Genomic DNA, 24,733 nt, shown 5'->3' with positions numbered 1-24,733 from the left:
ATAGCGGTGCGTGTCGTAGGTCAACATTGACTCGCAACAAGCACATGCACAAGCACGCAAAGGTACGTCTCACCCAACAGCCCTTGGCCAAATGCTTCAAGACAGTCCACGTGAATACTTCCTAGGTACAGACAAACTCATACATGTAACACCAGCATTGCCGACGTGGGGAATTCCCTTTCCGCATGATCATTTCGTCAAACAGTCGCTTGTTGTGAAATAAAAATGATTTATAAGAGATTCCACTCGGTGCGAGTTTGTGAGCCGGCGCTGGCCGATATCGAAATCCTGCTAGCTCTGCCCCCAACGATTCGTGCTTTGAAACAGACTCAAGCGAGACAAGAAATGGTGAAAATAATGGCCTTATCTTCGGCTTCACTCATTACCGCAGGAGTTTTGCTCTGTCTTACGATAGAGGCCCGAGTTGTACAAAACTCCGCGATTCAAAGCCCGTGTTATACTTTTGGGTGATGTGTAGTTGGGGATAAACGCCGTGCTGAAAACGCCGTGTCGCAATGGCGCCAGACGCCGGTTCTCATACATCCAGGTTATCGGAAACCGGATCGAATAACTCACCTATCGCCTACAGTACATACAGCAAAAACGAGGGGTGGTTGATTGATTCCCCCAGAGCACTGATGATCTAATTGACTCTAGAGGGGGCGGTGAGATTCCAGCTGAATGACAGATCGGAATCGCAAAGGGTAGGTATCAGTAACTCGCGCCCCATCGCATTGCGTCGCATCCCATCGGTACCTGTGACCGCCGCTACTTACCCCAAAGACACAAATACTACTCGACTGGTAATAGAACCAGAACAGCTTTGTTGTAATGGAGGTGCGGATGTCGGTCGGGCTTTTCCTGATTACGGAGGCCAGCGATGGCCGTTGCATACGCCATGACACAGAAGTATCTCGAAATGCGGCGCCATATTAGCAATTGAACCGTGGCTTACATACAGTTACTATGCTAGGGGGGGCCAGGCCGTATTACAAAGGCCGTCTGTTTCGAGCACGATGATGTGATTTGCAAGGGCGGGAAGCAATTTGACGGATTGCGTGCCATCTACGGAGTAGACCTTTTGTTTTTCGTTTTTACATAAAAGGGCGTCGAGCTTCCCCCCTCGGAATTGGCTCGCCATTCCCTATCCCCCTACAGGACGCCCCCCCGAAACGAAGCCAGTGACGCATTACCCACCAGCCCGGCTGATGACACCATTTTTAGAGTTGTCTTGCTCTCGTCCCTGAAGTGGAGTAATAATTTTTTTTTTTTTTTTTTCCTTTCGAGGTTGCTGGCTCTTTTATAAAAAGAAATCTGCCCGTGTCCACATAAAACGCCTCTTTCTTCCCGATCACCTCTTCCTCAATTGTGAAGAATCTGATAAATATATTCTGTGTTGAGCCTGTTCTCGCGTCGCAAGATCGAACCAACAACGTCATCTCCACTCGGGCACTTTTGCATTCACGATTTCTTTTTTCCAGGATCTCCCGAGCTGCCGCAGATAAGATAAAGAAAGCAGACCCTGCATAAAAAAAATCAGCCCCTCCAAAACTACACCTAGGGAGCGATTGAGAAGATCAACTCGGATCTCTCTCACCACCGCCCAATTCTAATTCCTCTTTCACACAAAACTTCACACAACTTCGAAACCATCACATCACACACAATGTCTCCTCCTGTGACCTCCGACCCCGTCACCACGCCCCAGCGGCCCCCGACTCCCGTCCACGCCTTTGGCACTCTGGCCGTCCACGCCGGCGCCCCCATCGACCCCGCGACGGGCGCTGTGATTGAGGCCATCTCGCTGTCCACAACATTCGCCCAGTCGGCTGTGGGCAAGCCCGTCGGCATCTACGAGTACTCGCGGTCGTCCAACCCCAACCGTGACAACTTCGAGACCGCCGTGGCCGCCCTGGAGCACGCCCGGTATGCCCTCGCCTTCTCCTCCGGAAGCGCCACCACGGCCACCATCCTGCAGAGCCTGGCGGCCGGCAGCCATGTCATCTCCGTGTCCGACGTCTACGGCGGCACCCACCGCTACTTCACCCAGGTGGCCAAGGCCCACGGCGTAAAGGTCACCTTCACGCCCGAGATCGAGGTCGACATTGCCGAGCACATCACTGACCAGACTCGCCTCATCTGGATCGAGACGCCCAGCAACCCCACGCTGCGCCTGGTCGACATCCGCGCCGTCGCCTCCGTCGCCCACAAGCACGGCGTCCTGGTCGTCGTCGACAACACCTTCCTGTCCCCCTACGTCCAGAACCCGCTGGAGCTGGGCGCCGACATCGTCGTCCACTCCGTCACAAAGTACATCAACGGCCACAGCGACGTCGTCATGGGCGTCGCCGCCTTCAACAGTGACAACCTCAAGACCCGCCTGAGCTTCCTCCAGAACGCCATCGGCGCCGTGCCCTCGGCCTTTGACTCGTGGCTCGCCCACCGCGGCCTCAAGACCCTGCACCTGCGTGCCCGCGAGGCCAGCAAGAACGCAACCACCGTCGCCCACGCCCTCGAGGCCTCTCCCCACGTCATCGCCGTCAACTACCCCGGCCTCGACTCCCACCCCCACCGCCACATCGCCCTCAAGCAGCACCGCGAAGGCATGGGCGGCGGCATGCTGTCTTTCCGCATCCGCGGCGGCCACGCTGCTGCCGAGCGCTTCTGCCAGGTCACAAAGATCTTCACCCTCGCCGAGTCCCTGGGCGGCGTCGAGAGCTTGTGCGAGGTCCCCAGCAGCATGACCCACGCCGGCATCCCCCGCGACCAGCGCGAGGCCGTCGGCGTCTTTGACGACCTCGTCCGCCTGAGCTGCGGTGTCGAGGACGCCGAGGACCTCAAGAACGACGTGCTCCAGGCCTTGGAGCTCGCCGTCTCCTTCACCAAGGGCACCAACGGTACCAACGGCATCTAATTCACCACTCCCTTTCATTAGTTTTCTTTTCCTATTTTTATTATTTTGGTCTTTGGATGAGTCATGAGCGTTTTCAATCAAACCTTATAGACGGTGGGAAAGCAGCGTTAAAAAAGCAAGGTCTATTCTACCAACCCTGGACAACAGGAAGGGTCAGAAAACCAGGCTACGATGGGGGCGGAGGACAAAAAAGCAGTTCTTGGCAATAATACCAAGCTGGGCATGATACGGCGTGTGAATGTGATTTCCCAATTGCGGGCTAATCTATTTGTTATGCGGTTTTACTACTATTTGGGCCATTTTTTGGTTAGGCATTGGGTGTATACAGACAGACAACTACCAAGTTGTAGACAGATGAATGGGATCATGGTTTGAATGCCTACTATGCATAGCCCTTTTACCTTGGTTTGATATGTGACGATGAATATGCCGGCATTGTAGACTACCTACTAGTAGGTATGAAACGTGTTTATTGGAGTACTTTAACATTCTTCCCGATGTATCCATGTCACGGATATGAGCACATACCAAACATTTTACCCAGCCGGCACATTACAGATTTACAGTCACAGACTTCAGACGTCAAATTGTAAAAGAATGTTTCGCATTCTTCTATTGCTCAAGACAGTTTTCCTACTCCCCTTCGCCTCTGCCATATGAAATTTAGAATCTCAAAGCAAACTCAAAAAGCTCTCCCTCCCCCGGAGTTGACGCGACGGCCACCATTGCTACGCCTTCCACAGATTAAATGTAAAGGTGACCGAATGGCATGCATCAGAGTGCAATATCCACGAGGTGAATCTTTGTAAAACAAAAAGGAAAAAAGAAAAGGGGAAACAAGGTTTTAAAAGCAAAACGCGCGCAGCCATCATTATGCCCTCGATCATATTCGTCGTCTCGGGTTTCGTTAAGGGGGTGATATCACGTTTCTGATGGGAAACAAACAAAAAGTGTACTAGATAACAAATTGGGTTTACAGAGAAGCGAAGCCCCTCAACCAAAGCATCGACCCAGTGTCCTTCGTCTTCCTTCCTAGATTGCGTACCATTACCGGGGACTGGGATTCCCAGAAAAAAGCCAGCGGCTCAGACTAGACTCAATGGCTCGTCACATCTAGAGAACGTAAGCCATGAGGCCAGCGGCAGCCATGGCAAAGGCGCCAGTGCCAATGGGACCCTGGGTAGCGGCAGCGAAGGCGCTGGAGGTGCTGGACTGGGCAGCGCTGCTAGCAGCAGACTGGGGCGCAGTGGTGGTGGCAGCAGTGTGGTGAGTGGAGGCGGCACCCTTGCTGGAGGTGGTCTCAGTGGGAGCACTGCTTTGGTCCAGGCTGCTAATCTCGGCGGCAGTGGGAGGGCTTTGGGTGGCACAGAGCTTCTGGATGTTGGTCTTGCAGGCGTTCTGACCATCCTGGTTGCCGGCGTTGGTCTGAATGCAGTTGGAGAAGAGCTGCTCGCAGATGAAGGTGGGCAGGGTCTGGGTGTAGTACTGGAGACCGGGAGCAGAGCTGTTGGAAGCGCACGTGCAGTCGTACGTCAGAGTAGCCTGTGACGAGACAAGTATGGATCAGCGCAAGTTCCCTGTTCCGCACAGAGATCGATCCGCGATTGCGGGCAAACCCACCTGGTCACAATCATTCTCATCGTAGTTGTTGTCGCAAAGAACCTGGCAGGTGTTGGTCTGAGCCTGGCACCACACGGCTAAAGTCATGTTAGCAACCTTTTCTCGCGCCAAACACGGTGAAATAAAAAACAACAAAGCAAAACCTGGCTCAAGCGTTTGGCGTGATTCCGCAGCGGATTACTCCTCCACGACAAAAAGGTCAAAAAAGAAAAGGAAAATGGCTTACCTCGCTGTTGCTGGGCAACAGAGTTGGGGTCAATGGTCATGTTGAGAGAGCTCTTGTAGGTCGGGACCTGGGCCGACACCACAGCAGCGGCAATGGCAACGAAGATGGCGGAGGATCGCATTTTGAAGGCGGTTTGGCTGACAAACAAGGGTATCAAGTTAAGAGATATAGAAAAAAAGGGCACAAAGACCGCAAATGAGCAACTCCAAGAACGGGGGCGCGAGGCGATGGCTTCAGAGAAGACAAGGCTATTATGCTGATGCTGAATGCAGATGCGGTGATGGGGAGTTGAGAGAAGAGAAACTGAAGCCCCGGTCGAGGATGCGTCGAATTTTTTGCTGGTGGTCAAAGGCGGGAGGAGAGGGAGGAAGAGAGGCTAAGGCTTGCCAGCTGTCAGGGCCGTCACCTAAATAAGAGAAAGCAAGGGCGAGGCCGACGACAGACCATGGGAAAGCGGCGACGGTTTTTGATTACCGCTAGGACAATGACATGGGGTTAACGTGGTGCATGGCCGGCCTCGACTTTTTTTTTTTTTTTTCTCTTTTTTTTTCTCTTGCTTCTTTCTTTCTGGGCCGTCCTTTGTCTCTCGCGACGGCAAAGTACCGCCGTCCGCATGCAGGTACCTCAAGTACCCCAAGTACCCAAAGTAGCTTGGGTACATCCGGCCCCAGTGCCTGAGATGCTCGCGCGGCGTCTGATAGGCTTCAGGACCCGTCAGGGCCAGACATGCACCAGGGTTGCACCAATCACAGGCTTCGACGGCACCACCATCGCCGAGTTGTCCGTATTGACTAGGGATGGGCATTTTGGGGCTGGCGGGGGGGTTTCTGTCATGGTGGTGTGGGCATTTTCGTATGTACTCTACTCCGTATCATGGATACAAAGGGAGTCTTTTTGGGGGAAGAGGGCGAGACTCGGCTGCTTGTCTTGGTGATGTCTACTTTGGTCGGTACTTTTACTTGGTGCTAAAGACGCGGGCTGCTAGACCGTAACCGCACTCACTTCGTACTGCGTGCAGCTGGCTTCGCGTGGCTGAAGCACTGTTCTCTGCACGACGGACGTATCTTGATGTCATGGAAAGACGAAGCAAAGCACTCGCACGAGTAGCTGCGTTGCGCTGATTCACGTGGCTGGTTGAGGGCGTTCCGGACTCTGTACTCGTACTGTAGCTCGTACTGCGAGACAATGCCTCATGCTTCCCCCTCCTCAACAGCGCTCCGTGTCCGGCGTTGCCATGGCGGCGACTCAACTGAGTCTCGCAGGCGAGGCAACAGCAGCATCGTGAGGTGAGCCCACCAAAAAGCACAATGTCGTAATGGAGGCGGTCGCTGTCACGGCCCTATTCCGTATCCAGGATGCGCGCCAAGGTGCTGGGAGCCTTTAGTCCGTGGTCTATCGCCCTGTACGAAGCGCTACTGGTACTCGAGCTAGCGGATGCTTTTCTTCAGGGGGGGACGATGCGATGATGGCACGATAAGGATGGGGATGGTGAAGCATTGCAATAGAAGGAATGGGGGAATTTAATGCTCGTACTTTGTCCACGGGAAGCGCCGCTGTTTGCAATTGAGTTCGTGATGCTGCCAATACTACCATTGAAAGCAACTAAACCATGCCCAGTCCAGAGATAGTCCAGAGTCGGTGGAAAATCACTTTGCCCTAGCGACCTTATCCTCCAGCCACCGCCTCGGCTACGAGAATGACGATGCTGTCGTCCAGTACGAGTATGCGATGCAGCACGAATAAAAAGAAGGTTAGCTGTGGCACCCCCTCTCCGCCTCGTACGGGACTGTAGTTACTTTGTTCTGTACATGTGACCATCAGAGACATGGACTTCTTTTGTTTTTCTTCCTTCGTCGGCTCCCTCGCCAAGAATCTTTACCTACAATAGTGCGCACTCTGTCTCAAAGTATTTCTCTATCTCAGCTGCAGGGCGGTGTCGTCATCGTTGGCATTACAGCTAAATACTTCCGTGCCAGACATGTACTCGTACTCATTTCCTGCGCACTCTTACCTTGTGCTCTCAACATCACCAGTGTGTCATCGCAGAGCGGGAGCATGTTATGCGGCAGCTTCAACGTTACCAAAGGGGGCCGTTTCAGCGCTCCTCTGCTTCAGACCGTCCATACTCAACACCTGGCCATGTTAGTGCCGTGTTCCCGTTGCGTGTCTGCGTGCAAGTACAAATACTCCGGTTCCGCACCAAATATTGAAAGAGCCACGCAACGTCGGCGCCCACACTTTCCCGCGGGTCAATTCGGCATCCTCCATCTGATCTGCGACGGCCTCACTGCTGACGCTCATTTCCCTTTGACTTTACCCTGAGCTTCTGGGGCCGGTTTGCCGTAGCAAAAGGGAAAGAAAAAAAAGCTCCCTCCTTGGCAGAAGAAAATGGAAGCTCCCGCCACAAGCCAGCTGTGAGCTCCGAGGGGGCTCGCCAATCAGAGACGCCAATTGCGCCCCGCAACTCGTGCCGATTTCCCCTGGGCCACGCTTGCAGAGACTTGGCGATACATGACAGGGGTCAAAGGTACATCTGCACGGGCCTGAGGTACTTTGGACCAGGCACTTTGCGCGCCGTCCCTGGATTTAACGGGGCCCGGGCCACGACCTATCGCAGAGACCGATGAAACCTCCTCAATTCAGACAAGACGAGACACGACCGAGTCACCACGCACCACTTCAGCCTGTACTGTACCTTCGTACGAGGGCTCTAGCTCTATAGTATATGACTCCATACACCACCAGCTGGTGAGATCTGCCCCTAGTCCTAGCAGCCGTCTCTGCATGCAATCCCATCGGGTGTGTGGCTGGACATTTGTATCTGTGGCCCTGCGCTCAACACCAACGCATTTGCATTTGCATGATCGTGATGTCTATCATCTTTGACATCTTCTGCGGTCAGTCATGCAACAGCATAGTACCAGTGCCTGGCATCAAATACTATTCCATTCGGCTTCCTGTGCCGGCTCCTATCGATAACCGCAAATTTGCTGCCGTCACTGCTGTTTCGCGCCTTGCAAGCGTCCCTCATTCCGGCACCTCAGAGCCGAGCGAGCGGTTGGCCTCCTCTTTCCACGGCTCCGACCTGGCGGGCTCTGCTATACGGAATATTGATTCTCGTCTCGAGACAAAATCTCGCTAAGCCAGCAAATTGCCTTCTCTCCTTGTGGCCCTCGTCATGTCTCTCTTTCTTCATCGTATCTTCGGCATGCTGCGTACGAGAGTATATACGTGTAAGAGATCGGGCGCAGCCAGCTGTCCGGCTTCTTCACTCTCCACTCTCCTTATTCCAACTAGAGAGGGTCACGGGGCCAGAGGTCGACGCTGGCCTTGTCGCAGCTTATTTATCAGGCATTTGTCACCGGCAGTTTAATTTCCGTTGTTTGCCTCACTAAATCGTATGCACCGCGGTTGAGGTTGAGGTTGAGGAAAGACGGCCTTGACACACCTTCCCTGCTGTGTGCTGCGTGACACTGGACGAACCCGTACAGCATCATGTGTCGGTTCCCGTGCGTATTATTTGATGAACCTGCCAGCGCGTTTCACGCAGATGATGGGACGGGCTGGTGCTGCCCCTGATAAAGATTGGGAGTTTAGCCGTTGTGAAGATAAAGCGTTCTCTATCTTTATCCGCCTGCAAGATGCCGCTAGTCGCGGCCGCCATCCGCCACTGGCCCCACAATGTACAAACGAACGGCCATTCCCGAGCTGCAGCTTGGGGAACGTTTTTTGAAGCGCTTTACAGTAGCTGATGCTGACTTGAGCCTTGCACATAATAAGCTTCTATTGTCGTAGATACTCACTATCGGTGCGTATTTAATAGTTCGTCGATAGATTGCTACTGATATTGCGGAGCATTTTCATGTGCTATCTATTCATAACGATCCCGATTGTATTAATTGTATGTGCAATACTAATGCTGCTCTAAAGGTGAATCAGCCAATCTACCATCAAAAGGCTTCACAGGTCTTAATTGTTCTTTCTGTATCATTCTTACACAACACCATCTGTTTGCAACTCAAGAACCATGTTCATCTTCTACATATGCCCTCTCATTTAACAGCTGCATATTATCACATACACTGCAAGATATCCTTCCAATGCTGCCCCCCACGCGCTCGACCAAACTCCAGGGTAGGTCATGACATAAGAAAAGACCCCGATAAGATAGCGAGCTCCTGGGTAGCGCCATCGACGCTAAGACTCCCGAGCTGCATCAAGTCATGTCATCGCCAATCAAGTGAGCCTCGATATATGCAGCCTGTTTATTTCCCATCGCCGCAACAGCCCTTCACTCGCCAACTCAGCTGCTGTTCATTCTAATCCGCTACACGCTTATAGCTGTACATTCCCTCCCTTCCAGGCCCAGATGCATCCCGCTCTGGCCTTCAACCCCCCGCCTCCAACCCACCAGACGACGCGATGAATCGCCTGCCTCCCGAGATCGTCGACGCCATTCTGCTGCAATGCGTCGAAGCAGGCCCAAAGAACTCCATCCTCGACCTTCGTCTCGTGTGTCGAGCTTTTGACCGGATCCTCAAGCCTTATGCATGTCGCACCCTCGAGCTTGAATTCTCGCGCCTTAGCAAGACCAGCCGACTTGGCCGACCTCGGACCGATGCTTTGCAGACGGTTGGGTATCACTGCAAGAGCCTCTACATCGACTTGATGGTTCTTCGCGATGAAAGTAAGATTCCCAGATTTGATCAGCGGGGAATACCCTTGGCTAACTAGGCTCTGCGTCTGCTAGTGGAAGTCGACTTTCTAAACACAGTCTTTGCTCGCGTTCCTTGGATGATGGACTTTTGCCAGTCCCTCCAAAACCTCTACTGCATGGGCGAGATGTCATTTACCGAGCAGGAATACTACGATGCTATCGAGGCTCTCCTCTTCAACTGCCGCGAGGTTGAGCGGCTGCGACTGAGCCTACCATTCCAACTGGTCGGCCGACACTGCAACGCCGCAACCATCATCCTTGCCAATACCTTCAAGGCGTTGGCTTCGCGCCCAGAAGAAGACTCGGCTTCTATGAAGGTCTTGGTACTGGAGAATGTCACCGATATCGCCGTATGCCACCTCTGGATGAACCCTAGCGATGTGATGAATATCATGCGCACCGTGGCCGTGCTGGAGCACCTAGTGATTGCCCTCCGTCGGCACGAAACGGATCCGCCGCGTGTGAGCATGTTTGGGTCGTGCTTCTGGAACATTATTGAGCATGCACAGCACCTGGTAACCTTGTGCATAATCGGCATGGAGCATGACGATAGACCACCTCGAGGACTGAAGCAGACGAGGTTCTACCAGATGCCCGTTGATGAGTGGAGAGCACGTGTGCTGCCGCCTCCCCGTATCATGCTCGAAAACCTGACTAGTCTGGAGCTGAAGCGAGTGGAAATCTCTCCAGACGTGTTTCAACGATTCGCTGAAGCATTTGGAGCCCTCATGGAGGAGCTGTACCTCAACGAAGTGTACCTGAAGACGGAGCAATCGCGCGACTGGAATGAGAACTCTAAAAAAGTTCTGTGGGTTGGCATCGCTAATCAGCGGCCGGAAGAGGATGATAGCTGGATGGCCATGATGCTGCGCTGCACCATGCCTAATCTGCGCATCTGCCGAGCGTCGTTCCTCGCCTACGACCTCTATATCAGGGAAGACGTTAATACCACTCCAGAATTTGACCTCGTCGACCCTTGTGGCCTCGCTCGCAGCCTCTCCCAGCGTTTTGTTGAAGTTGTCATGGGAATTTGCCAGCCTCCCACACCATCTGGAGAACCTGTTGAATACTTGCCTCAAGACTCGAGAGAAGATTATCTCCTCCACCGAGTGACAGACAGACCGGGGGTTGTACGAGTGACAGACTATGATACCAACGCGTATCAGACTGCCGTGGAAAACACCACGTCAGGATGGCAGAAGAGCATCGACGGCGTCTTCACAAACTGTAATCCAAATACTCTCGATGAGCTGCATTATATCGCCGAGACGGCGTGTCAGGGTATGAATGAGATTCACAGGCGCCGCAACGAGTGGACGGCCGGGAACAGCCTGGCGAATGAGTATACCCATAATCTGTTGACAGGGGTGGATGATCCGTCTGCCCAGCTGGAGTTTTTGACTGAGGACCAGCCCTCTAATGATAGATAGTTCATGGTTATGTTGCTTTGGTAGCTTAGGTTTGCTTCTGCATAGTATCGGCGTCAAGGGAAGGAAATGGGATGGATAACATGGATCTTTTTAAGCTTGCTACAATGCCAAGGAGGGAAACGCGCCCGCTTGGTATGTTGGATTTCGTTGGCAGTGTTGACTGCTAAATAATACCATACAATCGTTTATACGATGCCATCGTCATATCAATGCAGAGAATTCCATTATTTGCACAATGAAAGCCTGAAAACGCCAGGACTGAATCAACTCGTGTAGACCCTCTGTAGTTTCTAAAGCAAGCCACATCTATGTACTACAAGCTATTGATCTCTTACGCGTTGGCGGTAGCTTCTATAAAAGTGGCATGATGTTGCCGGAATAAATGACAAGAGGATGCTTCCATATCGAAATGTTTGAGCTCATCTCTCAATTATATATTTAGAGTGAACTAAATGCTTTTCTCCACTCGTACATAGATAATAATATATCTTCTCCCTTTTTATAAGAGGACGGAAGATAAAGGGAGAAAGCTGAGCTAGCTTCCGCAAAGAAAGGGGGAGAGGGATGAGTGCAAGACGAGCTGCCTAGCAAGGGAGGACGAAGATAGCTGCAAAATCCATGCAGGGAGCTGAGCTTTCTCACCTAATATGTCTCGGAAGTTGCATCTCCGCAGCATTGCCCATCATGTTGTCGTCGATGTATCCGACCCAAGCCAGCGTAATGTGAGACATGACTTGGAAGAAGGAGCAAGTTGAGGTTGATGAACGAAAGTACATGCATATAAATATACATATACAGGATAAGGGCGTGTGCCCCTTTCTTGCTGTTTTCGCGCATCTACCCCCACGATACAAACGTGTTTTTCTTCATTGTCTGAAGACAAAACCTGAGACTATAACCCTCTATCTTTTTTCTTTCTTGAACCAGCAGCTATGCTTCTGTTTAAGCTTCTCTTCTGTTTTTTTGCGACGTGTGTCGCTGCTGCTCCCGCTGAGGAGATTCCCGTGGCTCCCCTTGTTAGTTTTTCATTTCTTATTGTATAAGCTCAATGTTACTGTTTCCATATTAACGAGAGATTGCAAAGGTAACACTGTATCGTGATCTTGGCTGGACTGGAGACCAATTTGATGTACGGAGCAGGAGTACCTGCGTAAAAGTCACCGGCTCTCTGTATGTACTTCTCCAAGACCGTCTTGGAATCCAAGCCCTTGAGATTTCTAACTTGCCAAATAAAGATATGGCCATGTGCAGTCCGCGAAACTGTGGCCAAACTCACCCCCTAATAGGTTTTGCACTCTATATTCGTGGGTCAACCTAAATATGCGACATCATTCTTTTCTTGGCTAACATGACGTATTTTTCTTGTTCCTATCGTTAGGACTAATAGCTGCGATGAGGGCACTGCTATATTCTACGTTACTACATCCAATAGCCCCGTCAATATCCGTCGCAACACTGACGTACGGTCTGTCCTCTGTAAAGAGATTCAGAAGTAATGGCTGGCTGGGAAGGGCGGTTTTATAGCCAGCACGTGGGCTCTCGCTGTTTGAGGATAAATTGGGACATTGCTTTCCCCAATTGGCGGGTCTGAAACGAGGGAGAGAGGCAGTTTGTTTATCATGAGACTCTCCTGGAATGACATATTCTTACGAGAAGATGAAGAGATGATGGAATATCAGTTACTTGTCTACTTGATTGCACCGATTTAGTGTACTCTCCTATATTAATAGTGCAATCACTTGCACATAGCCAAGTGAATCTCTGCACGATCTCTGCAAACAACCTATTCTGTTCATAGTCTTGAGACTTTTCACTGAGCTACATAACTATCATCTTGCACCGTGATGTGTGAAAGCGGGAGAGGAGAAGAATGAGAGTATCCGACGGGTTTCCATATAGCGTGTCTCGGGTGCCATTCAGTCCCGATGGCTCGCTGGTCTATCCGTGAATATCTCCCGCAAAATAACGTCATGTAAGACATTGGGAGTAATGGGAAGAACTGTAGCTTATAAAGCCCGCTTGTAGGTATGTATATCTCGCATTCCTATGCAAAAGACATTGTATCTCCCTAATTATAACAGCCACCAAGTTAGAATTGCTCCTTTTTTGAGTTTTGACCCCCATCAAACAGCTGCTATTATGCATCTCTCCCAGGCATTTTCATGTATCCTAGCGACATCTGGGGCTGTAGCTGCTGCGGAATATGTAAGTTTATCCTCAATTTATGGGAGAGAATTGCGTCCTTTTATAGTCATCATCACTAAATATAGAGCAAGGCATCATTACATAGCGGGCGAGATCTATCAGGGGCTAGGCTGGGCATTTGGTCCCTCAACGAGTGCTTGAGACTACCAGATAATGGGTAATTGAAGCTATGGATATTGTATTCCTACGCCTAATGAATACCTGCTAATGGACAAGGACTGGAAGATATGGCCATGTTGTATCGGGACAGACGTATGGGTCGTTTCCTGTAGTCTGCACTTTATACTCGTGAGTTTCGATATTTGGCCAATAATGTGTTTTCATCTTCTGTAGCTAATCACTATCATGTGCTTCGAAAGCGATGCTAATTGTACCGCTCCGCACATCGAATTATTCGCAAATACCAACAGCCCTAAGAATTTTGCAAGTTCGATGAGCCGATCAGTGTACTGCAAGTATCGCTAGAAGCGGACGGCCGTGCTGTCGCATCCCTTGTAAGGGGCTTTTGCATCCATTCCTATGCAGCTGATTCTAATCCCTACGGTTACTGTTATTTTGAGAGAGAAAATGAGTGTGGCAAACTCGCGTGCTTGGTATTGGGGGAGCTGAGGGTGGCGACCTGAGTATTTGACGTATGGAGTGGAAGAGATAAATACTTGCTACATACTTCAACATGTTTAACGTTGACGTCATGTACTAATATTTATTGGCTGTATCTATTGAGTCTAATATGTATTCAGCTTATGCATATTTCTGGAATCATTATATTTGATTGGCCTTAGATGCGTCAACTGTCGAATATGAGGTTAGTATAAACCCGACGCCCCAGTTTCTTGGAGTGACAGCAATGGAGTTGAGTGGACTAGAATAAAAACGTACAACTAAGAACAAGGAGTGGGAAGAAGTAGGTTAAATGCAAATCGTTCGCCAAGTGTCAAACAGCAAGTATGTTGGTGGACCATTCCAAGAGAGAATACATGGCACGGACACTCAATGCTATGTCTCTGGCGGCCTGTCACCCCCACGAAGTTTTGCTGGTTTATTTCACAAATATCATGGAAGAATACATCGCGTGTGAAACACAGAATGAGAACACCTGGCAGAGTAAATATAGAACAGTAGGTACATATATGTCACATACGGCCGTTTCTTGGTTGAAGGGGTTTAGTGTCCCTGTTTGCATATTCTGGAATATCTAGAATCGCATATACTTGTCCTCATCACATTCAACAGCAGATATGCATCTCAGTCAGCTACTTCTAAGTATTATAGCCTCTGCTACCGTTGCAGTTGGCCTTACTATCCCCATCGGCCCACTGGTGAATCCTCTCTCCTCTGATTCCCCAGCCGTTGTCAACATGCACATACATGTACGCATTCTCTAGTGACAAGAATTAACAAGTTAACAAAGGCAACAATCTATTCCGAGCAAAACTTCCAAGGAGAATCCTACGTCGTAGACAGAGTCGACGATTGTGTGCAGCTCCCCGCCAATCTGTATGCTGCCCTCCCCCTCCAGGTCATAATTATTCTTCAAATCAGAGTCCTAACAAGTCCGCAAGTATCGGTAATGTGAACTCAGTGAAACTCGAGGTGCCACCGAGCCCCTACTATGTTTCCTGTACACTCTTCCCGTAAGTTCCTGTCTTGATCCCCTAACCCGGTTCTTGTTTCCCTAAACACCTTTGGCTAATACTTTGCCCTTAGGAACGATTACTGCAGAAATCCGGGTGCATCGGCCATCTTTGACGCCATGTCATTATTTGACAACACCGTCATTCCTGACCCAAAAGTTCGGTCGGTTTTATGCACGATCTCTAAGCTTTTGCCTTGAGTGTAAATGAAAGGGTTTGGCGGTCCTCGTGAAGGATGGTTTGTTTCTGTGTTTTAAGGATGGACTTGGGAGAAATGGGACATTTTCCCTACAAGGAATTATAGATAGATACACTTTTGTTATAACTTTGTAAAGCTTATGCCGAGCTGTCTACTTGACAGTAGCCACAGAGGTGAGATATGCCTTGAGCTATCATTGATTCATTCTGCTTTACAACATCAGGTTACGCTTCTTCGACGTTCTGTTTCACGCCATCAACATGCCGTTTAGCTACAGAAGATGACTCGCAATTCTACAGTCATGAAAGACAAAAAGAAACCAAACATACTCACGTATGCTATGGATGCAAAAAAAGAAATGGTGATTCCGCCCGGGCTCGAACCGGGGACCTTTTCGGTGGCGTTAAACGTGTTAACGAAATGTCATAACCAACTAGACCACGGAACCAATCGTATTTCATGCTAGCAATGTGCGCTATCACACATGTTATTCTTACAGCTGTGAAAGTTTGAACGCAAGATGGTTCAGCGTCGTAACATTGAGGGTGTCATTTGATACCCATCAGACGAACATACTCGTATAACTTGTATCATCATTCAGCACATGATGCTCCCTTTTACACACTCCAAACCTCGCTTACAGCTTCTCGGACAGAGCTTTGACTTTGCTCGGGTCCGAAGCAGCTGCACGGGGTCACTCAATTCGATACAATAGCCCCCAAACTTCAGCTCCCGGGCACCTTCAAACATCCCCCTCGTTGTAAGTGTTCATCTAGTTTAGTCTTAAACTTACTTCTTCTACACGTCATCTGCACAATGCAACACGAATCCTACCCTCGGATCATCCCTTGATACTCGACACACTCATGGCTTCGGAGCCGGCTTACACAAAGGCCACAGAGGAGCCGGTGCGATCTGCCTTGGTCGGCGATGACTTCCGCAAACTTGACTAGAAGAAGAAATGAGGATTGAGGGGGAAGCCGGCGCTTGGATCGATTAGCAAGTGGTGTGTGCCGCCCAGCTGAATTTACAGTTGCTTGGCCGTGACTAATTGACAGCACAGCGTCGTAGCTGTTGGGCGATGCCCGAATCTCTTCGGCGTCAATGCCACTGCTACTGCAGGCTTGGATGCTAGCGCAAAGTATACCGGGAACGAAGAATAAGGCTCGGGCATTTGAATGTCGCCGGGAAGAAGGACCATGGAGGAACTTGGATCATGACCAATTACCCATTCTTGCCGGCGTCCGGACGTCGTGGTGCGGGATGGGCGAGACGAAACAAGCATCAATCTTGCTCAAGAGGATTATTAGTGTACGAACTGGATTCCCCATCACGCGTCTCGGTGCAGATTGCCTAATGGTTCGTGTCAGCATCCATCTCACCTTGCTTCAATAGCTCAAGTGTCTTGATCAATCACAAAAATTCCTCTCACATGCTTCGCACAGCTGAAAATCCAACACGCGACATGAAACAGTAAGCTGGGTGCCAGCTTGGCTCACCGACGATTCCTCGACGAACCTTAGACTCCTTCGGGGAGGTACAGCTTCGAGGCTTACCAGCATGATCCAAGAGGCTCTTTCGCTCACTAGCCAATGGCTGGCTTGCGTCCATGCAGCTCTTACACGCGCATTCCAGAGCTTGCGTTAGGGCCGCTTCATCCTTCTGTGGTTCTGACAGCCACATATATGAGAAGGGCTCTGATTGGCCTCAAGGCATTCAAGCGTTTATGCATCAAAAAGGTCGTAACATTATTGCATTAGCACAGTTTCCCCCTGCTCTGCTCGAGCTTGAAGGATTATCGGCATGTAGATACGGCGGTTTATTGCAGTACTTTACTAGCCGTTGCACATCGGCCGCTGGGTTCAGTTCGGTCCAAGTACAGTACGAGTACTATCGGACTGCCAGCGCCGGCCATTGTAGAATAACACTATCGTCATATAAGTCTAATGTATAAGTATATAATAGCTTCAAGCTGGGGGAAATTAAAAATGGAAATATAATCCAATAGCTCCAGCATATTTGGAGGGGAAACTGACCTTTACTTCTTTTACATGGGGCTGTGCACGGCGCTGATGACAATTCTGCTCCATGGTGGATATCGTCGACGAGTAATTCACAGGACTCGTCCCCATTAGAAACGGCCGCGTCTCTGAGTGCTACATGCTAAATTGACGGCCGCAACGAATATAATCATCAAGTTCCACCGAAATGAAAATCCACCAAAGAATTGCAAAGATTGCAAAGATCGGCTTAATCGTATGTGCGAAGGGAGTAATTCTCCGTGTGCATCCGTATATACCGGTCTGTATCATGTAAATGTGGCGCTCCAATGTGCAAAATTCAAACTCCACGTGCTGGGATCATATAAGTAAGAAACGAATGCATGACAAGAAAAAGGTTTCATCTTGAGCGTTTTGATCATTCGCAATGGCCCGGCAACGTGGGGGAAAGCGGGCCAAGCCTGATTGACACGAATGTGTCTATCAACATGAGACTTGTATCCTCCGAGCATCCCCGCGTGAATTTGTGCCATTACCACTTCGTACTGTATGTACTGTAGATGGCAAAAGGGACAGCGCAGATTAAAAATAGAACCAACAGTCTTGCGCCGTAAGACTACAAGTGTGCCGATGGAGCGACTAGCTCATGTACGGCTAATCTCACCAATGTCTCTGATGAAAAGTTGCTCGAAGCAAAACGATAAGAATGTCTTAACCTTAGATCGTGCAATTTGGGAGGCCATGATGATGGATAAGCCGGGAAGCACCTGTTATAAACGGCTGTCCATCATTGGCCTCTTTGATTTGAGCATGAACCAGCCATATCAAAGTATCCATATGTTCCGTCACTCTGGTTTCAAGATCCCAAGCCGCTGCAAGCACTGCTGCTAAACGAAATGCCACCCGGCAGATCTCCTCTGTTTATCCGCCTCAACCGGTGGTCTAATGTCTTCCGGCAGAAGGATTAGATGCGTGCAAGAAAGAGCACGGAGGCGCAGGTGTGGGATGGTGCGGGACGCGAGGAAGCAGTTTAATTAACCCCCCAACTTACTGCAAGTGAGCTTGTCCCTGACTGGCCAATCCCTCAATTGCCGCACCGTGGCTGTTCACTTGATGAGAAATGGTTGATGTGCTGGCACTCATGCCCACCATTCTTTCCAAGCTCTCTTTCAGCTCCAAGAGTCTTGGAAACGGGATGGACGGCACGGGTGAGCTTTTCTTAAATCCGTCGCCTGATAGCCATCTTGATAGGTTGCATTGGAAAGCAAGGGTCAGCTTGCGCCCCTTGCAGACGTGGCACGCGAGGACGAGAAAAATATCAATGGTGTGCGCGAGATTCTGCGTGCTCTCAAGCTCCAAGAACCACTTTGCCACAGGAAAAAATGCTAACCACCAAAGCAAGGGTGAGCAGGTGGGAAAGAAAGAAGGCCGAATCTCGCTAGAATTAGCGGTGAGTGGAGGAAGAATGCAAAGGACGCTTCTCTCTCTCTCTAATTCATGCGTGTTATCGCCCCCTTTTTGCTTCCCTCTTTTTTTTTAATCTTCTTTTTTTCCTTTCCCTTCCCGCACGTCATTCATTGCCCCGGTCTCTACTCCATAATTGTCAAAAACTTCTCCACACTTTCACCCAAGTGCTGTTTGACCCAGCAAGAAGAAAGACAAGAGTGTCAAGAAGGTGAAACGAAACGCCACCAGCCAGCAACGGTGGCACATGATCGCATGGAGCAAGGGTTCACGAAGACGCTAGAAGAGGTTCCTGGCCATAAAGCAGTGGAGAAGCGGATCCCTTGTTCAACAAAGTCTCGCTAGTCGATCGCTCAAGCCACTTCGCGATGGACGGCCTCTCCCGTGATAAGCCAGCTCCACGCGGAATGGGAGGTCAGAGTTGCAGCCAGACAGGCCGGATATCTCGCTGCAGGCATATGCAGAATTTTCTTTTCTTTTTGCCTCTCGAATGTGATGATCGCTATCTGCAAGACACCCAAATCTTTGTATCATCCAAACCAAGCCGGGGGTGTTAGTGACATGCACCTCGCAGGCAGGTTATTACCCACACTTATCAAAACGTGCCCAAGCAAGCGGGCAGTTTTCCCAATTCTGCATTGGATGCGGCGGGCATAAAGAGCACATCGGCCGATGTAAAACGCCTTCTATACGTCTGAAAGGATAATCGGAGATGACTGCTTCGTGTACTCCATATTTTGGTACACGATGCTGGGCGACTTGAATCCTAGACAAGCACTCACTAGAGGCAGATTATGAGCGTGCCGAACCTTTCCGCCATGGCTGAAGCACTCTGGAGAGCTAAAAAGTAAAAGAAGCTACTCCTCATATCCCGCCTCTGCAATGTTGGACTGATCGACGGGAAAATGAGCTGTGGCGTTTGCAAGTGCTTCAGATTTCCTAGCGGGAATAGCTAGACTCTCGTTAGCTTATGCATACTCATACAAACTCGTGCTAGTAGCAGTAGCAATACTCTGCAAAGCGCTCGTACGCTGTAGCCCAGGACGTGATGCCAGCTCACTCGCTGCTCGGCGGTTCTTTGGACCACTTAGGTGACGGAGACAGACGCGCCAGGATACGGGAGGAGCTTAGTCTTGAACGGTGGCTGCGGTGGTGGCTGTCGTCCATGTTCGTGGCTTTCCTCGATTGCTGGGGTAAGACGCGGGTGAAACAGGCGTCTATACTGCTTCCAACGACGGTTGGGTTGCTCTGCTAGGGTCATTGCGCCGAAGCAACACAGCTGATCTATCGATTCGGGCGCCAAGTACCAGCACTAGCTCGAACCGCCTCGAGACGAACAGACGCCATTAAGCGTTCAGCCCGCCGTCATCTCGGCGCATTATTCTTAGCGATAGAAGAGAAAGCCATTCTTATCCAGCGGTGGGTCGTTCCACGAGCGGATACCTGGAGAAGAACAAGCGAGCGAGATGCAGCTTGAGCACGGGTAAACGCAAGTCATTTATTCTCACAGTAGTATGCAGCACACAGAGGGCGATGTTGGCTTCTGAGGCTCGCGGCTGCTGACGTTTCTTCCATTGCATTAAATACTCTTATTGAGTGTTGTTTGCACTGGTATTGGTGGTTTTAGAAGGGGAGGTTGGAAACGACAGTGTTGACCTTTGCCGGTGATATGCTTGCATTCGCGATAGCAATACCACAGTAGGCAGGGTGTCAAAGTCGTATTCCGGTGGTATCCAACAAGGGATGCTGAAAAAGCAATAGAATCCAGGATTACTTTGTTAAACGGCTTTCCATTTCGATATTAATTTGTCCATCCCCGTATCAATTTTGGTATTACGGAGCAGAGACGTGCGGAATCACTTATATGATAGAATCGCAGCCCGCTTTGCTTATCAAGCAGCTCAAGTCGAGGGCGAGTCAAGCCTTCAGAAGCTTGAGATGGAGGTACCTTGCTGAGGAAGAAATCTTTGGAACAGTAGGCAAGAAAATACTTCTGGTCCCTTGCATAGTATGCTTCCGGGTTTGCCGGTCCAGCAACTGAGAGGCGTGAGAGGATGAATTAGCTGTATCCCAAGGCGTGTCCTTGTAAGCCTGACTGTAGCTCCAACCATCTCCTCTGCGGGTTAAGGCTCCCAAAGCCGAGGTGCCAATTCCGGTCAATAGAGGGAAGGCGCTCTTGATTTGGGCCGGACTCGTTTCCCTTGTGCAAGCATTTCCCTTTTTCTGCCTTATCCTGTCTTTGACCCCGGATGGCGATGAGCCAATGCATGTATGTCTGAGTACATCGGCCCCTGCAACCGATTTGGGTGACCGAGAGAGTCCGATCCGACCTGCTTGCGTGCGAGAGATCGAGTGCCCTTGCATGCGTACCTGTATACGAGTACAGGCAGTCGCAGGCAGCTGTAATAAGCACGGCTAGCGATGCAGACGCCACAACATTGAGGTGATATGGAGGGATTGATGCTCGATAAGTCTGCAGCGAGCAAGCGGTGGGTAGCAGCACTTACGGGTACGGTGATGCTCGTATGCTGGTGGTCGCATGCATTGCCGTCACGTCGCGATGCAAGGGGCAGTAAATAGCCTCATCCCATGATACAGAGGCTGGGATTGCGTCAAGCTGGACAGATTTTGATGGGTTGAAGTCAATTGGGGTGCATGGCGATGTACTCGATACCGGTGATGCAGAGGAGGAGGTACCTATGGCGATGTTGAATGCTGCAGCCCTCTCCAGATGCCACTCGAGATCAATTGATACATTGGCATCTAGTACACGTACTACTAGTTTAGGTATATGGTTCACATGAGCAAATGGTACCAGTGCCAATCCTTCTTGGTATCTCGATATCAAGTCTTGCAGTACAGTGAGGTACGTACAGTCATTGCCTGTAATATCAGGCAGCACCGATTCCAATACCAAGACACAATTCAAAGTACCCGATTGTACGGAGTAAATACGACACATATCACAATCTAGACTCAGTCGAGACAGCTCCAGGAATCACTCGGCCGCCTGCTCTTTTTGGGGCTGGCCATCCGAAGCTTGGGCTAAGATTGCCCTCAATGCGACTGTACAGGACAGACGTCAGACAGAACTGCCGGCCCGGTCCTGGAGTGAGATTCTGTGCCTGGTTCCTGGCCCTAGCCTGGGCTCGCTGGTAAACGGACTTTTGCTGGCACGGCAAATAGAGAAGAATGAGAGATTCGGAGCAGAAAGAGAAAAGGCCGCGACGGGTCTGTGTTGGTGGAATGCGGCTTTCGGAGCGAAGCGGGCAATTGTCGACCAACAGACACAACATCAATCAATCACTCAATCTACCTGCGAAGCTTCTCCTCATCCTCCCGTGACTGCGTGGCAAGGCGGCATCCAACCGACACGCAACGATCGGCCGCTCTCAATCCGTCAATCCTCCAGCTTCCTCCAACCAGAGGCCGTGGCCGAGACGCTCATCCCTCGAGCAGCCCATTCGAGTCAGGACTGTGCTGTAGTGCCTCTGACACGTCTGCGAGATGCGCCACGTTTCCCTGCGGCTTGACCAGGGGGCCAGAGGCTAGAGGGGAGAGGCCAAGGATCAGGTCTCGCTCGTCGAGACCCCACGCGTCCGCTAACCCCTGATCATCCCCGACAGCGACCCCAAAAAAGGGCCAAGAGGTCTCAAAGGGGAGGCACCTGATGGAGAGCGACTTTGTTCGTCTTGCGCGGGTGATGGCGCTGCTATTGTTGCTGAACCGCGGCGTCGACTAGCCAGCCGGAATGAGAAAGATATGCCGTGCACACCCACTCACACCCAAGGCTCATGAACCATTCATGTCTTAATGGGTTGCGTTGCGTCCATGGCGAGAGGAGCTGCTCAATGGCTCAATGGCTCAATGGTCTCGTCTGGGCGAGCTAACACGGCCACCAGCTGAGCACACTAGCAGTTCTTCCGCCTCTGGCGATGGCAACATATTGACACCACTACGGCCTACTGTACGAGCGAGCATGATCCCCTTATCATTCTACTCATATTATTACGAAGGATCAAATATTACCAGCAGGACTTGCACAGCTACTCGTACTACTGTGTGTACTATTGCTACTTTCTCCGTTTCCCATACTCTATATGGAGTAGTCCCTGCGGAACAATGCTCCGTATTCTATATACAAAATTCACCGTGAAGACTTTTGAGCTGTTTTGCATTGAACCAGGGCTGGCGTGTGGATCGCGGGTGGGCACTCGTCTTGCACCCCCCTGGTCCCTTCGCCTGCGCACCTTGACACCATCCATAGAAGGTGCAAAAAAGGTGTCATGGTCTCCAGTTGGGTGCATATTTGTACATGCTTCGTACTGTCTATACGGAGCACTGCACCATGAGAACCACCTTTACCACTACCGGTACATGCACCCACGCCCGCATGCGGCTCCTTGAACTGGCATATACACACTTGTATTAGTATCCCGCCCACCCGCTTCTTGGGATAGCCCCCTTCTCCTCCTCTGCTTCCTGAGGGCACTTGTACTTGGACGCTGCTGCTTCCAAGTACTCGCTCTTTGTTTGGGTCCATACAGGGTTGGAATATGATTCTCGAGCCTTGAGCGTGAGTTGATCATTCGCTGGCTTTGCGTCCTTTTATATTTGCAATTCATCTCAGCTCTTTCCGTCGTCTCGGAAGAGCTGTATTATAAACGACACACCAGAACAGAAAAGAAAAGAAAACAGAAGGGGAAAAGCTAATCAGTGGGCACTAGCTGCCATTCGCTATTTCTTCTTGACCCTTCTTCTACTACAGGAAGGGAAACCGATCGCTTTTCCATTCAACGTATTCGATATCAATCACTTCTTACCGTTATCATTTATTCGGAATACTCGGCACTGTTCCTACACTTGGAAAAGAAGCTTGCTTGGGTAAACCGGATCAAATCTCAGGTGGTCAATTCATTCAACGACGACATCGAGAAGGAGGTCCCTCTGAATCAAAGCCGACATTTGCTTCTCCTGAAGTAAGAAAAGAGGATCCAGAATATATACAGAGTCGTCCGAATGGCCTTGTGATACCGGCAAACCGACGCTCCCAGCCAACCTTCCAGTTCTGGTATCGCCACTCAACCACTGCCACCACTCTACGAAACGCGCAGCGGAACAAAACAGACAGCATGGCTAGCTCATCTTCTTCACACGAAACCGTCACAATCGTTCTGGCCACAGTCATACCATCCGTATTCCTTCTTCTTTTGGCAGCCGTCATCTACCACCGAGTTAGAAGACGAAAGGCTCGATTCCGCAACCGAGGAATCACACCGATTGACGATGAAGAGATTGAATCTTGGAAGATTGATCGGACACACAGCGTTGACGACGATGAGAAGCCGCCCGATTCTCCCAAATCGGCTGTAACCGAGCCGAAGCGGGTTCACCACTCTCATCATGCAAGCACATCTATTGGTTCAGTAAAGTCATCGAGCGTCATTGTTTACCATAATCGGGTCTCGGAAGACAAGCAGCCTTGGTCTCCTGTTCGGGGGAAGCAGAGCATTGATATCCCGCCAACACCAGTCCTTGCACGAGCACCAAACTCTCGGCCTGGCCTAACGGACGAAACTGTTCGGGGTGACCAGGCTTACGTCAACGTTAAGCGTACCCCATCGGCGCGTCTGTCCAAGACCAACTCCCCTCGTCATGCTCGGACCAAAAGTTCACGGAGCACAAGAAGCAGCTTTGGTTCCAGCGCTAAACGTGAACAATGGTACAGCCAGACACCAGAGGGAAACTCACCTCGGCCCTCTGCTGATATCTATTCCAAGTCGGCGCCGGCATCACGCAGGGCGACCATTTCAACACCGGCCAACCATGTTTCTCGTCAGATCTCTACCGATGATGACGTCCCCTTGACTGGTCTATCACCACGACCGGTGGTGCTCAGAGCCGAAATTGGGCGCGCCATAGGATAAAACTCACCATCGTCAGTCCAACTCAATACACTTTTGAGTACGACGAATGAGGATGAATGAACTTTGGATATTGATTTGCTTCACTCACTGAGACGAGTGAGAGAAATATACGTTCTAACGGCCACCTATGTGGAGAATACGACAGTGATGACTGTTTGTTCACACTTCTTGGGTGTAAGAGGCCTCGTCCGTGAATTGTCGCAGACTCGCGGCGGGTTCCTTCCCACACACGTTTTTTCATTCTTTTTATTTTCTATCAGCGTTACTCCGTACCTTTACTCTTCCTTTCGCATACGCAGGTGTCATCACTCCTGCGGAGGATCCGTGTGCCAGACACCTTTAGCCGCTTCATTGGTAAGCGGCAACAAATGCAGGCTGAGCCTTGATTCTTCCTTTT

At 50.5% G+C, this 24,733-nt stretch overlaps 4 protein-coding genes across 4 annotated transcripts; 3 read left to right on the top strand and 1 right to left on the bottom strand.

Moving 5' to 3' along the window:
* Window positions 1–1,666: 1,666 nt before the first annotated feature.
* Window positions 1,667–2,914, top strand: T069G_00786 (cys/Met metabolism PLP-dependent enzyme domain-containing protein; the record flags this gene model as incomplete). The annotated part of the gene is made up of 1 exon (XM_056167996.1): window positions 1,667–2,914. The coding sequence occupies one exon, from the start codon at window positions 1,667–1,669 to the stop codon at window positions 2,912–2,914; it is 1,248 nt and encodes a 415-aa protein (XP_056033312.1).
* A 1,113-nt stretch (window positions 2,915–4,027) lies between these two features.
* T069G_00785 (uncharacterized protein) lies at window positions 4,028–4,881 on the bottom strand (the record flags this gene model as incomplete). Its single annotated transcript, XM_056167995.1, has 3 exons — window positions 4,028–4,456; window positions 4,535–4,611; window positions 4,761–4,881. The coding sequence occupies 3 exons, from the start codon at window positions 4,879–4,881 to the stop codon at window positions 4,028–4,030; spliced, it is 627 nt and encodes a 208-aa protein (XP_056033311.1).
* A 4,301-nt stretch (window positions 4,882–9,182) lies between these two features.
* Window positions 9,183–10,907, top strand: T069G_00784 (uncharacterized protein; the record flags this gene model as incomplete). Its single annotated transcript, XM_056167994.1, has 2 exons — window positions 9,183–9,447; window positions 9,511–10,907. 2 exons carry the CDS (start codon window positions 9,183–9,185, stop codon window positions 10,905–10,907), a joined length of 1,662 nt encoding a protein of 553 aa, XP_056033310.1.
* A 12,634-nt stretch (window positions 10,908–23,541) lies between these two features.
* On the top strand, window positions 23,542–24,336 carry T069G_00783 (uncharacterized protein; the record flags this gene model as incomplete). Its single annotated transcript, XM_056167993.1, has 2 exons — window positions 23,542–23,778; window positions 23,842–24,336. 2 exons carry the CDS (start codon window positions 23,542–23,544, stop codon window positions 24,334–24,336), a joined length of 732 nt encoding a protein of 243 aa, XP_056033309.1.
* Window positions 24,337–24,733: the final 397 nt, after the last annotated feature.

Source organism: Trichoderma breve, chromosome 1 (assembly GCF_028502605.1).
Source record: "Trichoderma breve strain T069 chromosome 1, whole genome shotgun sequence".
Classification (NCBI taxonomy): domain Eukaryota; kingdom Fungi; phylum Ascomycota; class Sordariomycetes; order Hypocreales; family Hypocreaceae; genus Trichoderma; species Trichoderma breve.
Note: the sequence above shows the minus strand (reverse complement) of the source record. Positions and strands in the feature narration are given on the sequence as shown.